Source organism: Sinocyclocheilus anshuiensis, unplaced genomic scaffold, assembly GCF_001515605.1.
Source record: "Sinocyclocheilus anshuiensis isolate Anshui unplaced genomic scaffold, SAMN03320099.WGS_v1.1 scaffold850, whole genome shotgun sequence".
NCBI classification, from domain to species: Eukaryota; Metazoa; Chordata; class Actinopteri; order Cypriniformes; family Cyprinidae; genus Sinocyclocheilus; species Sinocyclocheilus anshuiensis.
Window position 1 is genome coordinate 264349 of NW_015537937.1, and position 26140 is coordinate 290488.

A 26140-nucleotide genomic window follows, 5' to 3' on the forward strand; every position below is an offset into this window, starting at 1 on the left:
TTTTGGCTCTTCCCAACTCTTTCCATCTCCAAAAAACTACAGATGCCCTAGAGTTGTATGATTTGGGGGAGGGGCAATCTAATTGCATATTTTACACTAAAAATTGCAATTGTGATTTAAAATGTTTTTTTTTAAGAGCTCCAGGTTTGTTGTGTTTTTGGTAGGGCTGCACAATTATTATTATTATTAAGTAAAAAGCATTAAGCAAAATAAAAAATACTACTATTGCAAAAACACTATTTCATTATAACAAAAGTATTTAAGTGAAATAACAATGATGATTGCAATCTTCTCATTTCTGGGCAACAGGTTTTAAACACTTCTCTCACTTAGAAATCTGGTAAAATGGTTGGTGCATGTTGCATTCCACATTATAAACGACTCAAACACACTACAAATGTTGAGATGGAGTTCATGTGAAGCATCATTTACTGTGAACTGAGCCCCACTAAGACACCAAAAAAAAACACTGAATCATGAGTTGCTCACATATAAATGAACACAGTGCCGCACTTCACTCATAAAACACAGAACACTTATTATTCATTAAATTAAATTGCAGCCTTTCATTTCACAATATGGATCTTGTTGTGATCAATCGTTCAGCACTAAGAGATCCTAATCTCTGAATTTACCTGCTCATTGTCCTCCATGTGACTCAGATCTCGTCCACTGGCCTGAGCCATTCGCTTTCCTGCAACGAGATTCCCCACCATCACAGAGGCAGGACCCACCTCTGCAACAAACACACACAATATTTACACGTTTTCTATGTAACACAAACACATTATGCTCTATAACACACACAAAGGCTTATGTACCGGGCTGTTTCTGTCTGGGTTTGGGCAGGTTGGTGATGCAGGAGTGAGGGCACATGAGGATGCTGCAGGGGTGTAGTGCCCCCTCCAGGAACAGCTGTTTGGTCTCAGACAGGTGGATTCCACCCAGAGGGGTTTTGGGGAGGGTGTTGGCAGGAACCAATGCCAGACAGTACACTCCCACCTGATGAATCCCATCTATAGCCTAAACACACACACACAAGTTTGGACAGAGAATTCTTTATTGATAATTCAATTCATTATTAATAACCTTAATCATATAATTAACACTGAAAAGACCAGAGGTGTGACTTTAAAGCCTTCTGTAACTAAACACAACTGAAGCCAAAATTGGAGTTTCACTTGAAATAAATATATTTCTAAACAAAAATTTACACTAATATTCTAAGGTTTAGGTAAGATTTTTTTATATATATTTTTGAAAGAAGTATCTTATGTTAACCAAGGCTGTATTTATTTGACCAAAAATACAGAAAAAAACAGTAATATTATGAATTTACTATTATAAATTCATTACAATTTTTTGTATAACTACTATTTAAAATACCTGTTTTCTATTTGAATACATTTTAAAGATGTAATTTATTCCTGTGATGCCAAGGCACACATCATTTGATCGTTCAGAAATTATTCTAATATGCATATTTGGTAGTCTAATATGCATATCAAGTGACATATTTTTACTATCAGCGTTGAAAAGAACTATGCTGCTTAATATTTTCATGGAAACCATGAAAATTTGATTATTAGAAAGTTCAAAAGAACAGCACTGATTTCTTTACTTTCACGTTTGATAAATTTAATGTATCCTTCCTGAATAAAAGTGTGAACTTCTTTAAAATAAAATTGTACTGACTCTAAAACATCTGAACAGGAGTGTACATTTAAATACTAAAAGATATTTTGTACAATAACAAAACTAGAATCCATGAATGCTAATTATTAAATAATGACTTTTTAAAGTCATTTATTTCATTCAGATGTTCACCATCACATTTATAGAATACAAAAATATCTCTAATTTTAAACCTATAATTTCTATAATTGTATTTTGTAGAAAGAATATGGCCAGACCCAGCAAGACGCAATAAATCAGCCCAAAAATTTCTATCATTTAAATCAGAGTTTTTGTCCTTATGATTGATGCCACAACAAGCGACATACAATAAGAGCTGTTGCCGCTCTGTTGGTTTCTATTTTTGTCATGTCGTGGTGGGTTGCCACACCCACAGTGAAATCTCATTGGTGCAAAATCTTCACATAGATAACTATACATTAAATATTAAATCCGATCTGCTTGGCTATGACTTTGTTGCTTAGTGCAGCACTTTTGCTTTCAGCAAGGACAGAAAAATGCAAACCTTGAGCCTGATTATGTATGTATGTGTGTACCTGCAACACTCGGCTCATCCACTGGTAACTCTCTTCTTCAGTTGAATCTGGTCTCTGTTCTGCTACCAGCACAATCCTCTCATCATACAACACATTCACTGAGAACACCACCGTCCTATACAGAGCGAGCACAGAGATTACCCAGATGGATTTAAAACAAGATTCTTTCTAGAGTAGTATTCTGGTCTTACTTTTAATACATACCTTCCTCTATAGATGAACTTCATGGGCTCCACAGCAAGAGCTGTAGCGATGATATCATCAGCATTGTGTTTCCGACCCCCAACCTGCATCAGTCCTTCCAGTGTACCAGAGATGAAGATCATCTCGCCCGGACCCACAAACCCCAGCAGACCTGACCTCACAAATACACAATCGCTGACCAATCCACTGTCACATGCCATTGGACACACCTGCACCACAGAGACACAAACAAATTCTCTGACTGACAGGACACACACTAAATAGTAGGATACACACACTTTCTACTTAAAATGCACCAACATTTAATCATAAAATTGTTGACAGCTTGAACCAGCTAATTACTATAAATTACTATAAATGACCAGCTTGGACCAGAAACATTTGAATACGTAGAAACCAGGTAAAACCAGCTACAAATGCACTAAAGTTTTTTTTACTTCACTACAGTAAACCAAAGATGTTTTACATACACTGCTGTTCAAAAGCTTGGGGTAGGTAAGATTTTGTAATGTTTTTGAAAAAAAGTCTCTTGCTCACCAAAACTGCAAAAAAATAAATAAATATATTTTTGTATTTATAATATGTATAATACAGTAAAACAGTATTATTGGGAAATATTATTACACTTTTAAAAAATGTTTCCTATTTTAATAGATTTTAAAAAATATATTTATGAACATTGAAAATATTTTAAAATTGCTCAAGAAAATTGGTGCTCAAGAAACATTTCTTATTATTATGAATGCTGAAAACAGTTGAGCTGCTTAATGTCTATGTGCAAACTGTGAAACATTTTTTTCAGAATTCTTTGAGGAATAGAAACATCAAAAGAAACACATTTATTTGAAACAGAATTCTTTTGTAACATTGTAAAAGTCTTTACTGTCACTTTTGATCATTTTAATATGTCCTTGTGGAATAAAAGCATTAATTAAAAAAACAAACAAACAAACGTTTAAACAGCAGTGAATCTTAACATAATGAAATTTGGTGTATATTCCGTATATATTGTATTTTCACACCTCAAATGTGTTCTTGCTCATTCCTGTAAGCCCATAATATGACGTTCCTGTGGCAACAGACGACACACAGATCTCTCCAATCTCATCGGTTTTACACAGTTGAGGAACACCCTCCAGTTTAACAACACACACCATTGCTGAGAGAGAAAGAGAAAAGTCAGTTTTACGAGAACCATAAAGTCGTTTGATGAGGTCTGTGGTCACATGAGGAAAACAGCGCTGAACTGCTCTAGGCTGGTTTACGACGTAGATGTTGGACCTGAATCAAAATGCTTTTAAAAAATGTTAATTCGTTCATGTTCTCGTAATCGCTGTACCTCCTGGCATGGCCGTGCCCACATCCTGTAGGGCGAGGACGGACAGCTTCTCTCCAGTGTCCACTCTGATGACCCCGTGACTCAGATTCGTCATACTTAGGACCCCTCGGCCTGCTGGCTTAGAGCTGCCCTCCTGAGGCCTGACAGAAAACACATGCATACAAATAAATGAAAGAATAAACATGTCCATATGTGTTGCCAGAATATTATATTACCATAGACACAATATTTTCCAGATTTAATAAACAATTTGGAATTGTGTGGTTTGGCTTCCTGGAGATGCAAAAGCTCTGACAAAAGAGGTTTGATTGGCTGGTGTGAATATTACTTGGCAGTCTCACAGTCCTTAATAAAAGTTTTTTTATAAAGTTATATCATTATGTAGTTTCTACCACCAAATCCTTGCATCTGCACCCACAAAAATCCCATTGAATGTGTCACCAAAAGAACACAAAACATAAAACATAAAAGTATAAAACATGAGGAGACTCGTGGTATTTTATTAAGATTCATTAAAAAGTTTGGGGTCGGTAAGATTTTTAAATATTTTTGAAAGAAGTCTCTTGTGTGCCACCAATGCTTCATTTATTTGATTAAAAATACAGTAAAATATTGTGAAATATTATAACAATTTAAAATGACTGTTTTCTTCTTGAATATATTTTAAAATGTAATTTATTCTTGTGATGCAATGCTGAATTTTCAGCAGCCATTACTTCAGTCTTCAGTGTCACATGATCCTTCAGAAATCATTCTAAAATGCTGATTTTTGGTGCTCAAGAAACATTTCTTATTAGTATTATTAATGTTTGAATGGTTGTGCTACTTAATATTTATTACAGTTTTCACAAAAAATGTTTTTCGGGATTCTTCAATGGATAGAAAGTTCAAAAGAATAACATTTTTGTGATATAGTAAACACATTTGTTCCAAAACATTTCGGTCACTTTTGATGAATTTAATGCACCATTTCTAAATAAAAACATTTGACATCACTTTCTCAAAACAGCAAGCTCTATTCTGATTGGTTGGCTTTACACAATTTCTGGGAGTCCTGCCTTTACAAATCACATTTACGAATCTCTACTATAATGAATGCTTCTGAGAAAAAAACATAACTAGATTTGCAAAAGTTTGTCTTGTAAGAGATATTCAATAGTTTCGTTTGAGAAATTTGAGATATCTACAGTCACACTTTATATATTCCATTTTGCACTTTGGGTAGTATCTGATTTCAGATTTATCAGCCTACAGATATAAAAGGAAAGAGTGGTTGGTAACTACACGTCGGTCAGGCAGTCTTTTTTGTTTATTTGGGTAATTCTTGGCCATGTTAACCAGACTTTATGGCGATATAGTGCAATTTCCGTCTGATAACACGATTTAAACTTAGACCACACACAAACACAATTAAATGTATTTTAATGATTGATTAAGAACCAAGCAGTTTTCACTACATGATGTTAAAATCTGAGTCAGCTGTATTTCTTAATAGTTTTGCATGTGTCTTTGTGCATGAATGTGCGTAGGCCTGGTTATGTTGTTTGTAATGTGCGACCACAAAAGACAGAACCTCCCATTTTAATGAGTTTAAACTGAAAACAGATTCCTGAGCACAAGAATGATGTGTGCACATGTGTGCCTCCTGGGCAAAGTGAGTGTGAGTGTATTTATACCTCCTCACAGCTACAGTTAGTGCCTCGGGGGAGCCAGCACACGGGCATATGACCTCTGACCTCAAGCCCATGCTCTGAAACACTTTCAGGAATGCGTCGCAGGAGGATATCGACCCTGGGAACGAAAGACAGAGAATTTACATCAGGGCTTGATTCACAAAGTAACACTCACAGGCTTTGATTCATCAGTAACGCACACTCAAGGGGGTTTGATTCAACATTCACACACTCACAGGGGTTTGATCCATCAGCGATCAGCAGCATTCGCAGTGAGCTCATGTTGGTGTCACTCTGCTCTTTGTAGGCCATCAGAGCCCAGTGTAGATCCCTACTCTTCACACAAACCACCTTAGCTGCACACACATGGAAAGAGACCGATTACTGAACAGAATGTGTAACACTATGTGTGTTCTTGTTTTATACAGCAGAATTTGCTTCTGATTAGAGTGATAGGTGATCTTTGAACACGTAGGAGATGGGTACACCATCCAAAAAGCCAGGAGACCAAAAGTGTGTGTTTCTGTGTGTGTACCTTTGTACTGGCAGACTTTCTGGATCCAGGACAGAGGATTCACCTTCATAAGTGCATATGGAACACTGACCACATGTAACATATTCAACACACTCTATAGAGAGAGGAAAAAGAAGAGAAATCACGTGTTCAAAAAAGACAGGCTACAGAAAAATCGGATAAATGACAACATACAGTAAAATAAGTCATTTATATTACCGTTTGAATACTGTGCCAAAGGCCGATGCCTTTCTTAAAGTCTAACACATTCACCATAGTCTCAGCTGAAACACAAAAAAACACAAACCACTTAGAAATAAAATCATATGGTTTTGGAACGACTTGACAGTATTTTCATTTCGGCTAAATGATACCTTTAAGAATCTGAAGTGTGATATTTTGATATCTTACCCTCACTGTATCCGCAGGTATGTTTAAGTGTTTGGCAGTGTGTGAGCATCGCCATTCTTGTCACAGTTATTCCCAGCACACTCCCATCCTTACAGGTCTTATACTGTCAATCAACCACAAAACACGACCACTCTCATCATAAATGCAATGAGATCAGTGTATTGCCAAAGACCTACAATACAAGTTCCCTTGCATATTAGGCAGCCTTAAAATCTGTCATATAAATACAAATTTAAGTAAATTATATAAAAATATATTTTTATATATACACTATTGTTTGTTTGGGGTTGGTGAATTTTTTTATGTTTTTGAGAGAAGTTTCTTTTTCTCACCAAGGTTGCATTTATGTGAACAAAAATTTTATTTATTTATTTTTTTTATTTAAAATAACTACTATTTTAATATATTTTAAAAATGCATTTTTTTTCCTGTGATGGCAAAGCTGAATTTTTAGTAGCCATAAATGTGTTTACTGTCACTTTCGATCAATTTAATGTGTCCTTGCTGAATAAAAGTATTCACTTATTTAAAAATAAATAAATAAATAAAAATTCTGAACAGTAGTGGATTATTAAAAAAATATTATCATTCATTAATATTATCATTAAATAAATAATGATATATTCGAGAAAAATCCAAATGAATTTCACACACAATCAAATGGTCTGTTACCTCTATGTATGCTGTGTCATTGTTAGCATCTTTAATGAGAGGAAACCATTCTCGTGGGGGTTTAGATAAATGTTTGGAATCAGTCAGCACCCAGAGCAACTTTGGCCAGCCTGAATACACACACACAACACACACACAACACAAACATATACAAACTGGATAAAACCACACATATGTTTAACACACAACAATGTTCCTTTGTGAAGACTCATGTGCAGGTGGTTCTAACAAACATTGTGAAGTCTCTGACCTTTAAACTGCATGACATCACCACTAGCACTCTTAGGAAGACCTTTATGACATGCATCACTTGTTAATGCCACAGCAACTCCACAGCTACCCAACAGGAAACCAATTTGTTGACTCCCAGCATCCTTTGAGGTGAGAGAGCAGAAGGGCACACCTCAGGCAAATTTGTTCTTGTAAAATTGTTTGTAAAATTTTGGGTAACTATCCTTTTCATAATTACTAATTATTCAATCTTCTAAATATTGGCAGTCCTGCCTAAGCTGATGTGCTATTGCTGGAATTATTTTGCAGTAGAAATTACCTTCTTCGTAAGTGGTACTTCAATTGGGACAGGAACAACTTCAGCCAAAAGACAGCCATAAAACGCCACCATGAATGCTGCAGGGTCATTATTGGGGTAAACCAGTGCTACCTACAGTAAAACACACGCTTCATTCTTCATCGGTTTTTGAATATATGTCTATATAGTGTTTATATATTTGATTTCTGTCTTTATAATAGAGTTATGCACAACCGTTCAAAAGTTTGGGATCAGTAATTTTCTTTTAAATGATTCTGAAAGAAGTCTTTTATGCTTACAAAGGCTGTATATAAAGGTGCATCTCAATAAATTAGAATGTCGTGGAAAAGTTCGTTTATTTCAGTAATTCAACTCAAATTGTGAAACTCGTGTATTAAATAAATTCAATGCACACAGACTGAAGTAGTTTAAGTCTTTGGTTCTTTTAATTGTGATGATTTTGGCTCACATTTAATGCTTCCTTCTGCTGACCAGCACCACATTTAATGCTTCCTTCCTGCTTCCTTCTGCTGACCAGCTTACAGTCCCCAAACTTTTGCATTTTAGAAAAATACATAAGACATTTCAATTTATCCACTCTTACCCTGTCTCCAGGGTGAATGATTGGCTCTTGTTTGGATCCCAGTTTGTGGAGAAGGTTATAGGCCAACTTCAAACTCTTGGACCAGAGCTTGCCTACAAACACAGAAGCAAAGAGATATAAATATGCACCCTAAACAAAGACAATAAAACCCAATGAATGGCTATGAATATATATGCATGTGTACCATATGTAAGTGTGTATGGCTGTTTGGCATTGCTGTGTGTAGTGGTCAGACAGGGAGCTTTGGGTGCAATGGCTCCCCAGCGCAGAAGGGCTGCTTCCAGGGAGGAGGGGCAGTTCTTGAGTCCGTTGAGCTCTTCTCCTTGTATTGGGGTTGACTCCGCCCCCTCTGGGCGTGGCAGAGAAGGATCGGGCTGCTGCACTGCACATGTCAAACGTCAAGAGAAGGTTAGCAATGCATTTGCATGTTGATGAGACCCATGTTCTATATCATCAGGATTCATACTACGCGAATTTCAAGGAAGAGTTTCCCTAAAGTTTCATCTTCCATAAAATTCTGTCATCATTTTCTCACTCTCATGACATCATAGATGCGAAAAAAGACAACACAAAGGTGAGTAAATGATGGCAGGATTTGGATTTTTGGTTGAACTATCCCTTTAAGCACTTCACCTCGATCTCTGCAAAAATAGCTAGATCAAATTAACTTGTTCTGTGCAGGGTGTGGAGCGTTTAATATGAGAGTAATGAATTTCAAGACCTTTGACCTGTCATTAACTGTGAAAGTGTTTCTGAAGAAGTGTTTCTGTGAACTTGTGCAGGGTATTATATTCATTGACTTTTACAGTTACAGTATATTCATCTTTGAAATCAAACAAGACACAAAAAGAGGCGAAAATATTTTAACCTTCCAGAAGTTCTTCAAAATCCTCCACAAAGAATTCTCTCAGGGGTCTTCGCTTGGGTCGCTTCAGGGTGTTAACTAGCTGCTGGATCTTCGCCGACACACGGCTACTGACAGGCACACCTACACACATATATACAATTATACTACAAATACAAATTCTCACAATAGTAAAAACCGGAAAACAAATTTTAATTGAATAGTATTTCTTTTGTCATTTTAAAGGGGTCATATGACGCGATTTCAAGTTTTCCTTTCTCTTTGGAGTGTTACAAGCTGTTCGTGAATAGATAAGATCCCTAAAGTTGCAAAGACTAAAGTCTCAAACCCAAAGAAAGTTTAAAAGTTTTTAAAAGTATTTAAAAGTTAAGACACGTCCACGCCCTCCTAAAACGCCTCGTTTAAACACGCCCCCACATGTCTACGTCACTGTGTGGGAAGATTTGTATAACGCCGCCCAAAAGTATACGCAAAAAAAGAAGGCATAACTTTGATTCTCGCTGTAGTATTCTTGCTGCTGCCGCCATGTCGTGGAGACACTGTGTGTCGTTGCGAAAGTGAAAATACTTTGTTTGGCCTTCCAAAAGAGGACACAACTAGAAATCAGTGGTTAAGTTGTATTTACAACACTGTTCCAGAACAGTTCAAACCAAATATTCGTGTGTGTGCAGCGCATTTTACGGAGGACTGTTTCCTGAACCTGGGGGAGTAGACTACAATGCCGGCTGTTCTGACTCACAGCTTGTAAGTATGTTTTCATATTTACAGAATTTGCCACTGATGATTCAAACGCCTGATCCTGGTAGAGTAGACTACAATGCCGGCTGTTCTGACTCACAGACTGTAAGTACGTTTTCATATAATTTAAATTTAAAGGATTTGTCACTGATGATTCAAACGCGAGTTTTGAGCAGTGTAGCGCAGCGCTTGTTGTTTGTCATTTCACTGATCAGAAATGCAGACATGGTGTTATGTTTACGCGGCGCGATGCAACGCAACGCGTAAAAAGACGCGTTATTATCCGTAATTATGTCCCCACTGGGTGCAACAAATGCCTCGTTTGTAATGGGTTTTATTGGTTTTGTCTCGTCGCGTCGGGACACGGCATCACAGTCAAGGGGCGTAACATTTCCGTCACACCCTTGAGGTATTCGGCCAATCACAACGCACTGGATAGCTGGCCAATCAGAGCACACCGCAGTTTTCAGAACGATGATCTTTGTAAAAATCGACGCGTTTCAGAAAGGCAGGGCATAGAGGAGAAACAATAATGTACAGTATGTGGAAAAGAATGTGTTTTTTGAACCTTAAACCCATTTATTGAATTCCATAGACACTGAATAGCTTCCAAACATAATAGATGGCAAACTTGATCATTTTAGAATAAACACACATTTAAAAACAAAAACCTCTGCACACACACTCACCATCTCCTGTCTCCATCAGCTCAGCATTGCCATATTTGGGCAGGGGCCTGGCTATCATGGCGACCTGTGGGCGTCGAACAGAGATGGGGGCGGGGTCTGGCATGTAGCTGGTGATGTCAGGTGGGGCCGACAGACTGTCTGCAGTACACAAACAAACAGATTAACTCATCAGTATAGTAACATTTACCCCAATAAATGTGACGATTCATTATCAGTTATTAGGAATGAGATGCAAATTTGAGTGCTTTCATCTTAAAGGGACAGTTCAAACAGAAACTACAATTCTGACATCATTTACTCAAACCTCATGTAATTCCAAACCTGTATATCTTTCTTTCTCCTGTGGAACACAAATGAAGATATTCTGAAGAACGCTGGAAACCAAACAACACTGGAGCCTATTGACTTCCATTGTATGGACAAACCAAAAAAAGTGTTCCACACCAGAAAGAAAGTCAAACAGTTTTGGAACAACTTGAGAGTGAGTAAATGATGATTTTGGGGTGAACTATCCCTTTTAATGTCAGACAAGTGTTTAGCCCAAAAAACCATGAAATACTGACCCTCAGAATCCAGAGAGGACCAAGGGCGATCTGACTGGTAGTTACTGGAGTGCCTGCCAACTATTCCATTCTCAGCAGAAACGCACATTTCTCTTAAGCCCCACCTTTTCAGAGACAGATGAGACATCGGACCAACTGAGGGGAGAAATTAAAAGAGAGAAATCAGAAAGCTAACCTATAGCAGTCATATTAGCAGTAAATTCCTTAGTATATAAATCTTTTTACTTTGCAAGAAGCTGATTGGCTGGTTTGAGTTAAGCATGGAATATGGAATATTCCAGTTCATTTGCTGGAATAAGTAAATAAAAAAAAAATAAAAATAAAAAAAAGTCACGAGTCAGGCGTGAGAAGCTGACTGGCTGAAAGAATATTCCAGTTCATTTGCTGGAATAAGTAAATAAAAAAAAAAATATATAAAAAAAAGTCACGAGTCAGGCGTGAGAAGCTGACTGGCTGAAATTGGTTGGGAAAATAGAAATGAAAGGCTGAAGTGAGCTGGACACGAGGAGCTGATTGGCTGAAATTGTTTAGGCAAACACAACTGACAAAGTGAGTGCAAGGATCTGATTGCCTGAGGTTGGTTAAGTATGAGAAAGCGATTTGCTAAAATTAGATGATCTTGATAAGGGAGGTTTAAAAAAGGCCCAAAAGACTTATTTCATATGAAGTGAATTAAACGTGAGAGGCTTGTTTTTCCTACGCTTACAGTAATATTGAAAGCAAAATCTGAGTTGATTGACAGTGACCTAAAGACTAATTTATAACATGAGTGATTCTCAGTATCTGTGTTTATTCGCTGCCTTGTGAATATTTGCACGAGTTCTTACTGCTGTATGAGTGCATGTTAGTCTCTGCGAGTCGGGCTGCATTAGCAGAGCTGTTGCTGTGTGACGATGATGACGATGATGTTGAAGGTGAGCCATGGAGAGCTCTGCTGATCCAGGAGTCCATGCTGACACCTCCCGCCCTCCCCAGAGACCCCTCAGCATCAGAGCCGGAGGATGAGTCTGCAGAGACACAGAGAGAACAGTCACACACTCACACACACACACACACACACACTTACTCACTCGCTCTTACACACAAACATATGCACATACACACACACACACCTGGAGGTGTGTACGTGTCCATGGAGGTTTGACCAATGAGCGACTGCCGCTTGGATGGCAACAGCACAGCCATCTTTCTCTCACTGTGTCGCTCCAGTGCAGCCTGAACAGCTTCTGAGTGAACATCTGAAAGAAAGATACAGAGTTTTTATACATGCATAAAGAGTGCAAAATCTTCTTATGTTTATGTATGTGTGTGTGTAGAATAAAGTTCAGTAGAGTTGCTCTTTTTCTAGCCAGTTCAGAGGATTATTTAGGAAGAGTGTTTATTCAGTAGAATGAAGATACAGAACAACCTTCTTTAATGTATTTACTACAACAGATGCAAAAAAAATCTCTGTAGCATATTTAGTAATAAATTTGACGTAATAAGTTTATGTAATAAATATACATTCAGAGACAAAATTAAAATGTTCCATCAAGGAGCTATATTTGTTCCCTTAAACTGACTTCTAGGGGAATTTTTACCTTTATAAGGGCATTTTTCTAACCTTATTAAATGTATGTGTAATCTTTTATGTTGAATTCTTACATTTCATCAGTAAATAAATATTTCAAAATTAATTAAATTAAATTAATGAATTAAAACGGTATATACAGATGTAAATTGCATAAATAGTGTTATGATGTTTTAAATATTAAATTTTGAATACAGAAATTTGAAATGAGGAAAATAAAAATAAAAACACCAGTATGTGGTGGCAAGTCAGTGGGCCATTCATTCAACCGATTTGTTTAAATTAGGGGTAGACCAATTATCGGTACCGATATTAAGCATTTTTATGGTTATCGTATCAGTAATTTTCAAAACCGATTTGCCGATAAAATAATTAAAAAGCATTTAAAGACATTTTTTTTGTCAGAGCTCTTGTTATTCTTAATTTTGAAATAAATTTTCATTTTTTACACCAGACATATATATCAGTTATCGGTCCACTTGATCTGTAATAATCGGTATCAGCCCTGAAAAACACATAGGTAGTGAATAGTTCAAATAACTGGTTCATTCAGGAATGAAACAAGTGACTGCATTTATGAGTGAGTAATTTGATAATTAATTTCACCATTTTGTTTAAAAATGTTGATTCACTCAATAACGAAACACTCTTGTGTTCTGTTGTGGATTTGTCTGGTGAAACAGAGCAAGAACAGACAATGCTGACATCTTGTTCATTGAACTGTTGCATAAAATCTTTATATTTCAAAATATTGATGATATTCGGAAATAACTACTGTATGTCATATGCTATAAACATAAAAAACAAGAACTCGATAACAGCGGTTTCCATAATCAAATTTAGAAATAAACAAAAAGAGAAAACTTCAAAAAATAACATCACTTTCTGAATATGAGCTGGTGCTGCTGATCTGTTTGCTGAGATTATGGCATAAACTACAGAGAGCTTGAATTAGGCTAGGTCCCCTTGATATCAGATTGTGTGTGTGTTTACCTGGTATTTATAACGTTATGGGGACTAAATGGATAGTAATACCAGTAAATTTTGACCTTGTGGGGAAATGTTTAGGTCCCCATGAGGAAACAAGCTTATAAATCATACAAAATGAAGTTTTTTGAAAATAAAAAAAATTCAGAAAGTTTCCTGTGAGGGGTAGGTTTAGGGCGATAGAAAATACAGTTTGTACAGTATAAAAACCATTACGCCTATGGAATGTCCCCATAAAACATGGAAACACAACGTGTGTGTGTGTGTGTGTGTGTGAGTAAATCTGTGCCCTTTATCTCACCTGAGCGGTAACGTTCATCCCTTGTGCCAGTGGACCGTCGGCGTTGGTAGCGGGAGGATGAGGAAGACGATGAAGATGGTGTGACAGGGATGCGGCGCTCTGCCCCTTTGGCAAATACAGTGGGACAAATGTAATCTTAACACAGTAAAAACCGTATGCTGCTTGGTAAAATAGGGTGTTTGTGTGTGTGTGTGTTACCTGGTGTGTGAGGTAGGTAAGCTTTTAAAAGTTTGGATCTTTTCTTCTCATAGCCCTTCTGGGTGATATCACCTAACAAAAAACAAAAAACAAACTAAACTCCCATTGTCACGTTTCATCAGACACTGCAGTTCTACATGGATCTAGAAGCAGTGGCCAGTAAATGCCCTCCGAGACGCATTCAAGTTGGATAGTAATCCAGTCACTCAAAACACTTCAGTAGATGGTTTTTGAACATATAAAAGACAAAACTTTTATGTCATGTATGTAAACTTTACTCCTACCAAACAGAACTATGTCGCTGATGCTGTAAAGATGTTTTGAAGCCCTGCAATTGACACATGAGGAGCAATTATGGATGAGACACATGGATAGAGCAACTAACGCATGACTTAAGAGGGTGTTTAAAAGAAAATTTCACTGCCCTGCACTAATTAGCATCAGAATTCACAGAAGTTAATTAATTCATTTTTGCATCGAAATAAAACTGAAATCACAATATAGCTTAGTGCGATTATAAACCACGCCTTGATGGTTTAGGCTAACATCTGAAAATTAAGAAATTAAAACAGCTATAAATATTAATTTAGCAATTTTACAGATGTACTGTAAAATAAAATAATAATTATTGTTATTATTATTAATATTAATATTATTATATTTTATTACATACTTGATTTTCAATTTACGGTGTAATATTACAAGCAATATTATTAGTACTATTAGTAATATTTATTTTTTATACTTTCATCAACAACAACAACAACAACAACAACTATTATTATTAAACCACAACCTTTTGGGCCAAATTGTGCAGCACTCCAAACAAGGACAACAAACCTGGAGCTTTTTTAAATAATTAAAAATAAACACATTGCAATTACATTTTCCCCCAGATTATGCAACTTTAAGAGACATATTTAGGTGACCAAGTGTACATGAAAAGTCAGATAGCAATCTGATCAAAATCTTAATAACACTGCATTATAATGTAATCTCAGAAAATAACTGTCACAAAAAAAGATTTTTTCAAACACACAGAAACACATACACACACTCACACAGAATACACAGTGGAAAACAGAATTACTTATAGGATGCTGCTCAAATTAATATTTTAAATCATTCCCAAATCTTTTCCTAAATGATTTAGTGTTGAGCTAGTGTGGCTGACGGATTCTAGTAAACAAACACAAGTCTAAACATGCTGCATGCCTGCATCCCAAAATAATATCACAAATGATATCCATGGCAACATAGGTGTGGTGGCCCCCTCAGAGACCCGCAGGAAATGAAGACATGGAGGCCTTTTTCTCATGAGACTCCCTCTCCATTATGAACAACAGAGGAAGAAAAAAACTGAACTTTAAATACATTTCTGAATTCAACATAAAAAGAAGATTTGATTGTACACACATGCACAGACCTGGAGGGGAAAACCAGAAAACGTCATGCCGTAAACTGGATTACTAGGTCAATCTGCACTGAGCTTTACATAACATACGTGCACATTCAAAGACAACATAACATATGCATATCCCGAAACCTGAGCAAACACACACGCACATAATCAAATCAAACCCAAGATAACATATGCATGTCCATGAGAGCTTACGCACACACACACACACACACACACACACACACACACACACAAAACACAAGCTCAATGGCCACTTTATTAGATATGGCTGCTTGTCAAAATAAACAGCCAAACATGTGGCTGTGAACCCCATTTAGAAAGCAAGCAGATATCATCGCAATGCTTTAGTGGCTTTCGGACTATCGGATCATTAGAATTGGCACGTTATGGCATGTGATCTGAGCAAATGAGCGTGGGAGGATTGTTGATGCAACGTTTCTCAGAAACCGTCGACCCTGTGGGATTTACATGCTTGGGTTCACAGAGAACGCTGTGTGAATTCAGCCAGATCTGTGAGAGAAAACACCTTGTTAAACAGAGCTCAAAGAAGCCAGCAGCACAGTTCTCTTTACTGTTGTGGAAAAAGGGTTTGAAAGTTTTGAAATGCACTACAGGTCAAAGCTCGAGCAATAAAGCGGAATGCAAGAAGAGCTTTTAAATGACACTGAATCAATAAAACTGGCCAATAAAGATTTGTCTAAAACTCCTTAAAAGACAAAGAGAAAATGGCTGACCAAAGTTTTGGAGTCATTGATTTTTTAAAGAAATTAACTTACTCGGCAATGATGCATTAAGTTGATCAAAAGTGACAGTAACGACATTTATAATGTTTCAAAAGGTAAATAATTGGTGTTTTTTGAACTTTCTAAAAATATATACACTGCCGTTCATAAGTTTGGGATCAGTAAGATTTTTAATGTTTTTTATGGAATCCCTTATGTTCATCAAGCCTGTATTTATTTGATCAAAACTACAGAAAAAGCAGTAATGCAGTAAAAAGAAAGCAGTAATTGCAATTTCTAATATTGGTTTCCTATTTTAATATACAGTAAAATATTATTTATTTCTGTGACAGTGCTGAATTTTCAGCATCATTACTCCAGTCTTCAGTGTCACATGATCCTTCAGAAATCATTCTAATATGCTGATTTATTATCAGTGTTGAAACTGTTGTGCTGTTTAATATGTTTTTGGAACCTGTGATAATTTTTTCTCTGATTCTTTGATGAATAAAAAGTTAAAAAGAACAGCATTTATTCAAAATTTAAATCTTTTCTAACAAAATAAGTATTTACTATCACTTTTTATCATTTAACACATCCTTGCTGAATAAAAGTATTAATTTAATACAAAAAAAGAAAGAAAACAATGTACTGACCCCAAACCTTTGAATAGCAGTGGATATAGTAACAAAAAAATTGCTATTTTGAAAAAACACTGTTCTCTTTTACTTTTTATTTATTGATGCAATTTCAAGTTTTCCTTTCTCTTTGGAGTGTTACAAGCTGTTCGTGAATAGATAAGATCCCTACTGTATTTACAACACTGTTCCAGAACACTTCAACCCAACTATTCAGATGTGTGCTGCGCATTTTATGGAGGACTATTTCCTGAACCTGGGAGAGTAGACTACAATGCCGGCTGTTCTGACTCACAGACTATAAGTAAGTTTTTTATATTTAAAGAATTTGCCACTGACGATTCAAACGCAATTTTGCAATTCAAAATTTGTTTGTCATTTCTCCGATCACAAATGCAGACATGGTTTTATGTTTACGCGGCTCGATGCGCAACACATCGCGTAAAAAGACAGTATAAATCATTATAATCAGTAATTATGTCCCCACTGGATGCAACAAATGCCTCGTTTGTAATGGGTTTTATTGGATTTGTCTCGTCGCGTCGGGACACGGCATCACAGTCAAGGGGTGTAACATTTCCGTCACAAGCTTGAGGTATTCGGCCAATCACAACGCACTGGATAGCTGGCCAATCAGAGCACACCTCGCTTTTCAGACCGATGAGCTTTGTAAAAATCGACGCGTTTCAGAAAGGTGGGGTATAGAAGAGAAACAATAATGTACAGTATGTGGAAATAATGTGTTTTTTTAACCTTAAACCGCATAAACACATTTCATTACACCAAATACACAACATAATGTTCTTTTTAGCAACATCATATGACCCCTTTAAAGAATCCTGAAAAGTATCACATGACTCAAAAAAATTTTAAGCAGCACAACTGTTTCCAACATTGATTATAAATCAGCATATTAGAATGATTTCTGAAGGATCATGTGTTTTTTCTGTATTTTTGAAGATACAGCCTTGATGAGCATAAGAAACTTCTTTTAAAAAAACATAAAAAATCTTACAGATCCCAAACAGCAGTGTATATCATGGTTTCCACAACTTTTTTCAACATTAATAATAATAATAATTAATGTTTCTTGAGCAACAAATCAGCATATTAGAATGATTCCTAAAGAATCATGTGACACTGAAGACTGGAGTAATGGCTGTTGAAAATTCAGCTTTGCCGACACAGGAAATAAACTACATTTGAAAATATTAAAATGAAAAACAGTTATTTAAAATGTAATATTATTTTTAAAAATTTTGTGGAACTTTTGATTTCAGACTGATATTTTGGTAAATCTGAGCTCAGTGTGTAAAATTTTGACATCTCTTCTTACACTCTAGACTCAAAAAGAACTATGCATTCACAAGTCCATATCACTCCTTCTCTCTTTAACTCCCATCAACACCGCTAGGAGAGCCAAAGCACAAACTTCATGCACAAACATCACACTTTACATGAATTTTCATTTTGCCCCAAGGAATGCTCCCAGCATCTTGCTTAATCCAGGTTACATTCAACATCTAGGCTGTTTGGGAAGCTAGAGGGGGTTCTACCCAGCAAAAGGACTTCAGACAAGCTTGTAAAATCTGGTATAGACACACAGTTAAACTTGCTGACCTGCTGTTCCATCAGAGAGCTCAGCTTACAGGTCTGCAGCAATGATCATGACAAGAAGGCATGATAACATCAGTGTAATAGTTTATGATTTATGATTCTCTGAAACACAGGCTACATTGTTCAGACCTTCACTGAAGGTGTGAGAGTCATCTTACCTGAAACTGAAGCTGATTATTGATGGTTGATTGTGCAAATTGCTTCCTTTTGCAGGTTTGTAGTTTAGACTTATATCACTCTAGTAATGATAACAGAACAACGACAGAGAATAAAAGTACACATGTCTGGGTTGTGTAACAAAATGATTAAATTGAGTGTAACTGGAAAAGATTATTTAATCACACAAATTTAATCACAATAAAGATCAGTAATACAACATGAAATTATGCATGACGACCCGAGTAGACTATCTGCAATCATATCATTGTGATAAAAACTATTACATTTATTATTATTTTAATTATTTAAAATCTAAGTGAAGCCCAAATCAATCCCTTTTCGGAATCCTTTAATTCATGTAAAAGCATGATATTTCTGTCAGACAGAATATGACCGCTCTGAACTTCAGCATCTGGCTGATGTTCCGCAGGTTTCCCGTTTAGAGATGTAAGACTAGCAGGTGAGCGCTTAACCAACCAATCTAATAATACAAACACCATCATACACAGCATAATAAAACTGTATGTAGGTCACGTCTTACACAAACACACACTCTGCTCTAAGACAGCCTGCAGCTCTAGATGAATGCAAAAGCATGGAAATTAGGAGAGAACAGAATTCTTCAGAGAAAGAGCACAACATTCCCTCTATAAAACAACAATATTTATGATTACATCAACTAAATAAAATGACCATGATTAATTCTAATAAAAGAGAAATGGCTTATATCTTTGAGGCAGTAAGCTGTATATATATGTGTTTGTGTGTGTGTGTGTGTGTGTGTGTGTGTCCCCAATAAACATACACATATATTAAGCATTAAAGGGTATGCATCTAGCTGTTCACTTAATAAACATTATGAGGTTAAATATTACAAATGCACACCCAGAGAACCCATTTACATATACAACACAAAAAATGTATTGTTGGAAAATTCCCAGTGGTCCATTGGAAAGAACAGTAAAAAAAAAAAATCCCTAGCATTTATAAATTTTTTTCCCACCCTTATAGATATTTGAATGCAGACTTGAATGTCCGAGAACCTTTAGTCTGAAACAAGGTTACCCAAACTGGGATTTTTACATCAATTTATGAATTATTAAAACATAAAATATTACATTTAATTCATAATTAATAAAAAAAAAAAAAAACAATCAAAATAAAACTCAAAAAATTAAGTATTATTTGTTTACCTGTATATTATGTGACCATTAACCAACATCATAGAACCGTGAACATGCAAATGTAGGCCTATCGTTCAATTATTGAAATATAAACTTAAAATCTCAGAGAGTATAAATAATAAATAAAGTAAATATTTTAGGTCAAAGGGGTTCGGTTGACAAAAAAATATTTGGAAAACCCTGATCTGGACAATATAAAAGAGAATACAAAAAACTGCCAGTGCCTATATAAGAAACATCTCTTCTGAAGATAAACGAAAAGCAGCTTTGCAGTCAAACAGACCTGCTTCACACTGAACAGTCCATCTGCTACACCGGCCATAGAAACTAGAGTACAAACTCTGTTTACTCTGACAGCTTAAAGGAACACTTCACTATTTTTGAAAATAGGCTCATTTTCCGTTTTACTGTTTTCGAATCCATTCAGCTGATCTCCGGGTCTGGCGGTAGCACTTTTAGCTTAGCTTAGCATAGATCATTGAATCTGATTAGACCGTTAGCATCTCGCTCAAAAATGACCAAAGAGTTTCTATATTTCTCCTATTTAAAACTTGACTCTTCTGTAGTTACATCGTGTACTAAGACCAACGGTCTAGTTTTAACTCTAGGGGAGTTGGAAAATGAGCCTATTTTCAAAAATAGTGGAGTGTTCCTTTAACATTCACAGAGTCTCTGCACACTATAACAAACATTCAAGTTCATGGCCAAAGCCTTTCTTACCAAAATGACTTAGAGAGTTGAGAGCGCAATTACTGAATCAGGCAGCGAAAAACATATTCAAAACATAACACTACATCTCAGAAGAACGTTAAATTGCAAACACAAGCATTGCAACAGTGCCAAACAAAGACAAGTCGAGCTAACAAATCTTGTTTTAGGCTTCAAACTGCCTTGGGCTGAACAACACAGAATGACTCTGTTTATAATACATGGAGAGTTGGTTATAAAGCAGAAATGAGGGTGAAGGGCTTACTAATAGTTCACTCAAGGTGAATATGACTCCTGGAGATAGGGAACCTTTCCTTAACAGAATAATTTTGCCATTATTTACTCACCATCATGTAGTTCCAAACCTGTATTTCACTTCTGTAGATCAAAAGAGATTCGTTTTTGAAGAATATGCTGCAGGTCACTCTATTCAGTATAATGAAAGTGGATGGGACTGGGGCTGCCAAACATCAAATTTAGAATAAAAGTACTATAATACAGCAGAATATAGCATGACTTATGAGCTATTTTTTATATAAGTCTTCTAAAGCCATATGGTGATTTTGTGTGATCAACAGACAGAAATCATTATTCATTGTTATTAACGTCAAAATTTAATCATTCATGTATCTCATTATATGTGAGTATTTCATTTATATGTGAATTGTGATGTTAAATAAAGCCCCCAGAATACTGCAATATGTCAGCAGGAAACTTGCACAGACTTATATTCTCCTCTCATGCAGTTATGCAGCATTTTGACTGCATCACTTCTCCTTTAGCTGCAGGAAGCTTCCCTCTCACATAGTCAGAAATGCGCACTTAAAAAAGCTGATAAAACACAAGTTGAGATGTTTACGAGCAGGTGCAATTGGGGTAAATGAGCAAAAATCGATCAGTTGTAATTAATTTCCTCGATACAACAGTTAACAGCCTCTTGAAGGGTAAGATGTCAATAAACTACTTTAATTTCAGCATTTTCATCACATAGTGTAAAATTAGTATCATACAGCCTCAGAAGACTTGGAATATAGCAAACAAATACTTTTTGATGCTTCTTCGGGGCTTTTGTGTCGTTTTTGAAGCTTGAAAGCTCCAACTGCAGGCACTGTCATTGCAGTCAGAGCAATCTGTGTTCAACAGAAGAATGAAAGTCACACAGGTTTGAAACGACAAGAGGGTGAGTAAATGATGACAGAATGGGGTGGCGAAATATCACTTTAAAGGTGAAGTATGCACTTCACCTTTAAAGTGATATTTTGCCACCCCATTCTGTCTCTCTCTGGGCCACTATAGTGAGTTTATGAAAATCTGACCTACCTGCTCAGGGTGACCTACCAGAAGTTTAAACTGTCATGTTTACTAGTACAACATGGGCAGCACAATTCTGCAGATAGAAAAGTATGGTTGTACTAACCCACAAGCCTCATTCTAAAATGTTAAAAGTTGTCTCAACATATTCATCTGAGAAAGTATTAGCATAAAACAATTTCACCTTTAAAGGGATAATTTACCCTAAAAAGAAAACCTGTCAACATTTGCTCATGTCATTCCAAACCTGTATGACTTTCTTCTGTGGAACACAAAAGAATGATCATTCTGCTCTTTTCCATTCAGTAAGTGACTGGGGAACAGGGGCTGTCAAGCTCCAGAAATAACAAAAAAAGCACCATAAATGCATCATAAAGGAAGTCTATATGACTTGTGTACTATTTTCCAAGTCTTCTGAAGCCATACAATAGCTTTCTGTGAGAAACAGACCTTCGTTGTATGAAAAGACAAGCTTGGAAATTCTGATAATGACATTCCCATTTGTGTTCCATGGAAGAAAAAAGACATTAGGGGGAGTAATGACAGAACTTTCTTTTTCGGTTGAACTATCACTTTAAAAAACAGCCTTTATGTAATTGATGTGTAAGCTGGGTCAGAGTGACCAGAAGTTTGTCCCATAACTGAAAGTGGCAGATGGTTTAAGAAAAAAAAACCGCCTCTAAGTTAAACCTAAAAATCTCTATCATTTAACATTAAGCTACAATAGCTTATGAAACACAGTATACAATATACACACAATAAACACAACTGATATACAGTATATGGACAAAAAGTGCAATGTGTTCAGATGCAGTGTCTATACTTTAAAAAGATGCCAACCTTTATTTACCCAAGAACCTTTATTTTTACAAGTGTATAACTTATATTTCCTTTTCATTGCCAATACAATGAGTTCTGCTGTAACACCTTAATGCCCTGCAGAATCCCACATGTAAACAGTAAGAATTGTACCAGTGCTGACACCAGTACACACAGGTAAAAATGTAATTCTAGCACACCCATATTTACACACAGTCCTCCTGTTTGAAATCATTCCAACAGAGCTGCTCACCGAGGATATAATAGAATATACAGAATCAGAATTATTTTTTTGGATCCATAATAAACCAGAAACAGCAACATTATTAAAACAGTTTCTTTAAAATGAAGTCATATCATCGGTTTAATAAAACTATGACAGACACTTGTCAGTTATCAAAAATCAGACCACATAAATACACGATTACATTCTGCATGAGTGCATTAGTGTAAGTATATGTAACTCTGATCAGATGAAGACCCTAATCCTCCAGAATGACTCTTCTGCCCCCATAAGCCTTTGTCCGCAGAGCCAATCTGAATACAGCATGAGAGACTATGAACCAATGAAACAATTGCCTGTGGCAAGAAAGCCAATCAAATGACAGCATGCGTGGAAAGTAGGCCAGAAGCCAAAGCAACAGAACAGTGACAACAGATGCCCCAATCCATACACACAAATAGGATATTGTAATATACGACAAGCTTATGAATACACGTGTCACATATGCTAATTTATTGAAGCTCATCTGATGTATATGCACATGGAAATGTTGTAGTCTGAAGAACACAATAAAAAGCACCAAAACGTAAGGTAGGCCCTACTCTGGGAAATATTTCCCCCTTAAGTATCCTACCCCGTTTCACTGGACCGGGTCAGGAGTCAATGGGAACATTCTCAACTCCTGAACTGTTTGTGTTGGAACAAACATCATGATGGATTATTTAATATCTGATTGAAGTACACAAAATAACAGAGCACAGTCTCATGCGCACAGGGATGGCTGCAGATGTGGCCTAATAAGGGGAATCATCCTTCTCTGGGTCTCTCTGTTAGGAGGAATGATGCAATCTACATGAAACATAAACCACAAAACACAGACACCCTTCTGCACTCACTGGCCATGTGGCACCACTGTCTTCATGAACCGGGTCAAGTCTCCACTCATTACAGCAATGGTGTGACATTCATCCGAAACTATTTTAAACTATTTTCCCATTCTTGTACAATTATTATAAAAGCGGGGTTTTCCTTTTTTGTAAGCAGCTTAGAAATGAGAAACTACATGGAATATTCGTACTTGTAAAAACATATTTCCCACATTGCAGGAATAAGAAATACAATTATCTCTCCTTGACGCCGTCCAAAAAGTGGAGCAGACTTCTGACCTCTATGGAAGGGGATTTCAGAATGGGGTCCACAGACCCCCAGGGAGACTTCTAGGGGGTCAGTGAAAAGAAAATAGAGAAAATGTTTTTATACTAAATGCATTTTCACATAATGTTGTTATACATCTATTTCTAAATTCTCGCCTCTCCTTCTTTGCAATGTACATGTGCTCAAAAATAGTTTCAACACAGTTTTAGTTTGCTCATAAGCTTTTCTGTAAAGCTGCTATGGAAAGATATTTATTATGCAAAGTTTTAAACAAATACATTTGAATTATCATTAAAGATGTTTCTCTTATATACTTAATACAATCAGATATTTTGCAGATAATATTTCAATAATTTTGGCTTTAGTACAATGAAAAATAAAAGGAAATAATTTTGATCTTTTCAATATCACGCTTAAAGTTTTCTCACACAGTATAAACAGGTCTGTTTATACATAAGGCTATAAAGCCTTATTATTACATTCTATTTAAAACCTTAATAGTTTAGGAAGAGGGTCCCTCACAAGGAGATCCTTATATTTGGGGGTCCTTGGAATAAAAGTTTGAAAAGCCAGGTCATAAAACATTTTCACTGGCACCCATAAAAATGCTGTTTCTATGACCATCGTGAATTCTGATTATTTGCTTGCTTGTACATGTATTTATTTACTTATTTGCTTGAACATTTCATATTCATCCAAACAGTGACGGCTCGTCGGGGGAGGCAGGGGAGGCACAGCTTCCCCACAATTTTGCGGTGAAAATGGGAGGAGGACGATTTAATGTTAATAAAATTCACAATTCATTTCAGTTCATGTCTCAGAATGTGTATTTTTTGTTTGTAATTTCACAGTTGTAATACCATAACGTATTAGTGTGCCTCCTCTATTTTAAAACCCACGAACCGCCACTGCATCCCAATATGTGTGACCAGAAAACTATGACAGGAGTATCTCGTATCACATGGGTTTCTCATGTAATATCACAGAGTGAGAGAAATACACTGGGTGTTTGAAACTTCATGACCAAGCGCATTACTTGCAAAATGCACAACAAAGGAAAGCCAGAGGAATGTCCCAATGCTTTACACCTTCTTCACTTATAACTGATTTACGTGCTCTATATAGCCTATTCACAAAGGCGGTGGCCGTGTTATGAACAGCTCACTGGAATGGAGAATGGAAACGGAATATGAGAGGGAAAGACAGCGAGAGAGACTTGAAATTCCAAAAGACGCATCTCCCTTTATACATCCCAACAGCAACGTATCAAAAGTGTGTTATAATGTCTTAAAATACACATTTCTGTCCACATCCAAGGTCACCGGAACCGCTCTGTCCGGTTCTGCAAACGTAAACACTCGCGCACTTAAATCTGATACATGTATCGAGCGCGCTGACCCGTTCATCTCTCCTTCTGTCGATCACTTTCTCCCTCTCTGACCGGACAAACGGGCAACTACTCACCCTCCGATAGCTCCAGCTCGAGCTCTGCGAGCCGCGCGCGCACCTCCAACGGCAGCGGTAACGAATCACGGTCTGCCATTGCGACTCCAACACATCCGAGCCTCGGTGCCTCTCTGTGTCTCCCGAGCACACGGTGTCAAACGTGTATTTCACGGTGCAAAAATAGACCGCATGAGTGTGAGTGCGGATGGACAGCGAGCAGACGCGTTAATGGAGACCCGTCATCACCGGTCGCGTTTTTTCTGTTTCGCTCGGCTTCCTTCTGATCTTAGATTGTAGTGGTGCACAGGAGAGAAGCTGCCAGAGTATCCACTGCGGTGCCACCGTGCCCGCCGCTGCCGTCTCGCTCACGTGACCACGGTGTTCGTTCAAACGCAGTGGAGAGAGACAGTGCGCGCGCGCACCGGCTGTAACGGAAGGCGGCAGTTGTGTGAAGATACAACGACCTACAGTGCCATCAAACACACCCCGGCCGGGTGAATGAGGGGGGCACATCGGCTCTTTCTGCGTCACATTTTGAAGGATAATCTAATATAAAGATTCATACCTAAAAAAATTTTTTTAAAAAGATTCTCACATATTTTACGAGATAATAGTGTAAGCAAGCGAATAAAATTATAATTCACGAT

The 26140-nt window shown here is 36.8% G+C and overlaps 1 protein-coding gene across 3 annotated transcripts in view; it reads right to left on the reverse strand.

The window, feature by feature from the left end:
• The window catches only part of LOC107659260 (disco-interacting protein 2 homolog C-like), a 34936-nt gene extending 9013 nt beyond the window's left edge, over positions 1–25923 (reverse strand). For all 3 annotated transcript variants that reach the window (XM_016448151.1, XM_016448145.1, XM_016448157.1), the window contains exons 1-24: positions 25512–25923; positions 14089–14160; positions 13891–13995; positions 12145–12270; positions 11860–12039; positions 11033–11167; positions 10470–10607; positions 9046–9165; positions 8362–8559; positions 8178–8269; positions 7595–7705; positions 7295–7418; positions 7045–7154; positions 6373–6475; positions 6181–6245; positions 5983–6076; positions 5684–5803; positions 5451–5565; positions 3775–3914; positions 3458–3594; positions 2436–2644; positions 2232–2346; positions 822–1023; positions 636–736 (exon numbers count right to left, since the gene is read on the reverse strand). In XM_016448151.1, the coding sequence (XP_016303637.1) occupies positions 636–736; positions 822–1023; positions 2232–2346; positions 2436–2644; positions 3458–3594; positions 3775–3914; positions 5451–5565; positions 5684–5803; positions 5983–6076; positions 6181–6245; positions 6373–6475; positions 7045–7154; positions 7295–7418; positions 7595–7705; positions 8178–8269; positions 8362–8559; positions 9046–9165; positions 10470–10607; positions 11033–11167; positions 11860–12039; positions 12145–12270; positions 13891–13995; positions 14089–14160; positions 25512–25590 (2991 nt within the window). In that variant the 5' untranslated portion in view covers positions 25591–25923. The remainder of the gene's footprint in view (positions 1–635; positions 737–821; positions 1024–2231; positions 2347–2435; positions 2645–3457; positions 3595–3774; positions 3915–5450; positions 5566–5683; positions 5804–5982; positions 6077–6180; positions 6246–6372; positions 6476–7044; positions 7155–7294; positions 7419–7594; positions 7706–8177; positions 8270–8361; positions 8560–9045; positions 9166–10469; positions 10608–11032; positions 11168–11859; positions 12040–12144; positions 12271–13890; positions 13996–14088; positions 14161–25511) is intronic.
• Between the last annotated feature and the right edge of the window lie 217 nt (positions 25924–26140).